This window comes from Alligator sinensis, unplaced genomic scaffold (genome assembly GCF_000455745.1).
Source record: "Alligator sinensis unplaced genomic scaffold, ASM45574v1 scaffold364_1, whole genome shotgun sequence".
NCBI lineage: Eukaryota > Metazoa > Chordata > Crocodylia > Alligatoridae > Alligator > Alligator sinensis.
Genome location: NW_005842546.1, coordinates 574,074 through 575,669, shown reverse-complemented (window position 1 = coordinate 575,669; position 1,596 = coordinate 574,074). Strand labels below are relative to the sequence as shown.

Genomic DNA, 1,596 nt, shown 5'->3' with positions numbered 1-1,596 from the left:
GAAAATCCTGTTTTTTTATGATTCCCACTAGGCTTTGGAACTCATTTTTTACCCTTCAGATTTCAGGAGTAGGTGAAAGCAGGAAAAGCAAGCGTGAATGGAGTGTGATTGTTCTAATCACTATTAATCAGCTAATTTCTGTAATGAAGAATGGCAGGAACTAGACATTCACATGAGCATCTATGGACATTCTGTTGGTTTGAAGTTCAACATGAACTCTGAATCTAAAAGGCAAGCTGAAATCTGGAATAAATAAACACTATTCCCTGCAATATAGTATTCCCCCAAAATCTCTGAACCCCTAAATGCCAAATGCAAGGCCTGGGTATTCCAGTATAATAACTGATTATATGAGAGTACACAAAGACAATATATATATATATATATATAAAGGTTTGTTTGAGGAGTTGTTTAATATGTGGAGGAGTTTCAGTAAATATTGGAGGTGTGTTGGTCCTTCACAACATTGCCATCAGAGTGTGAGGAACTGGCCTTCTAGTTCCTGGCTTGGTTGTTTTCTCTCCTTCTGCGCAAACTTTATTACTTTTTATCCTGTCCTGGGGAATCTCTGAACCAGCCTTTCCCCTGATAAATATCTTCAGGAAACTTTCCCGGATCTGTTTGGTCTTTACCCCAAAAATGACAGGGTTGAGAATGGCTGGCAGGAGCAGGTAGACGTTGGCCATAAGGACCTGAATGTATGGTATGACTCTGTAATCCCCTATGCGGGGTGTAATGATGGAAATAAATGCTGGTGTGTAGGTGGTGATCATGGTACACACGTGGGCCGTGCAGGTGCCAAAGGCCTTGCTGCGTGCTTCATTGGAGGAGAGGCCTAGCACAGCCCTGAGGATCATTACGTAGGAGAAGCATATGCAGAAAATGTCTAAGCCCCCGATCACCAGGGTGACAATCAGGCCATAGACAGTGTCTGTCTTTACACTAGCACAGGCCAGCTTCACCAAAGACATGTGGTCACAATAGGTGTGAGGGAGGACATTAGTATGACAGTATGGCAGTCGCCTGGCTAAGAAGACAACTGGCATGACCACTATTGCTGACCTGAAGAAGGTGACCAGCCCTGCTGCAGTGATAACAGAATTGGTCAGGATGGTGGCATACCTCAGTGGGTAACAGATGGCCACGTATCTGTCTAAGGCCATGAGCATGAGCACACCAGACTCCATCGCTGTCAATGTGTAGATGAAGAACATCTGGGTCAGGCAGGCATTGAAGTCAACCTCTTTGAGCTTGAACCAGAAGATGCACAGTGCCTGGGGCACCACACATGTGCCCATTGCAATGTCATTGAGGGTGAGCATGCAGAGGAAGTAGTACATGGGCTTGTGTAGAGACTCCTCAATCCAGATGAGATAGAGGAGGCTGCAATTCCCCAGCATGGCAATAAGGTACATGGAGCAGAATGGGATAGATATCCAGAGGTGAGCTTCTTCCAGGCCTGGGATGCCATTCAGGATGATGGTGGAGGGGGTCATTTCAGTGAGGTTGGCCACTGGCATCATGGCTGAAGGTCATGGTAGTCTTTGCCCCCTGGAAAGGAGGAGAATATGGCACATAAGGCAGTGATAGAAGCAG

The 1,596-nt window shown here is 45.8% G+C and overlaps 1 protein-coding gene across 1 annotated transcript; it reads right to left on the bottom strand.

The window, feature by feature from the left end:
• Positions 1–458: 458 nt before the first annotated feature.
• On the bottom strand, positions 459–1,523 carry LOC102384059 (olfactory receptor 52N4-like). Its single transcript, XM_006032103.1, has one exon. The coding sequence runs from the start codon at positions 1,521–1,523 to the stop codon at positions 459–461; it is 1,065 nt and encodes a 354-aa protein (XP_006032165.1).
• Between the last annotated feature and the right edge of the window lie 73 nt (positions 1,524–1,596).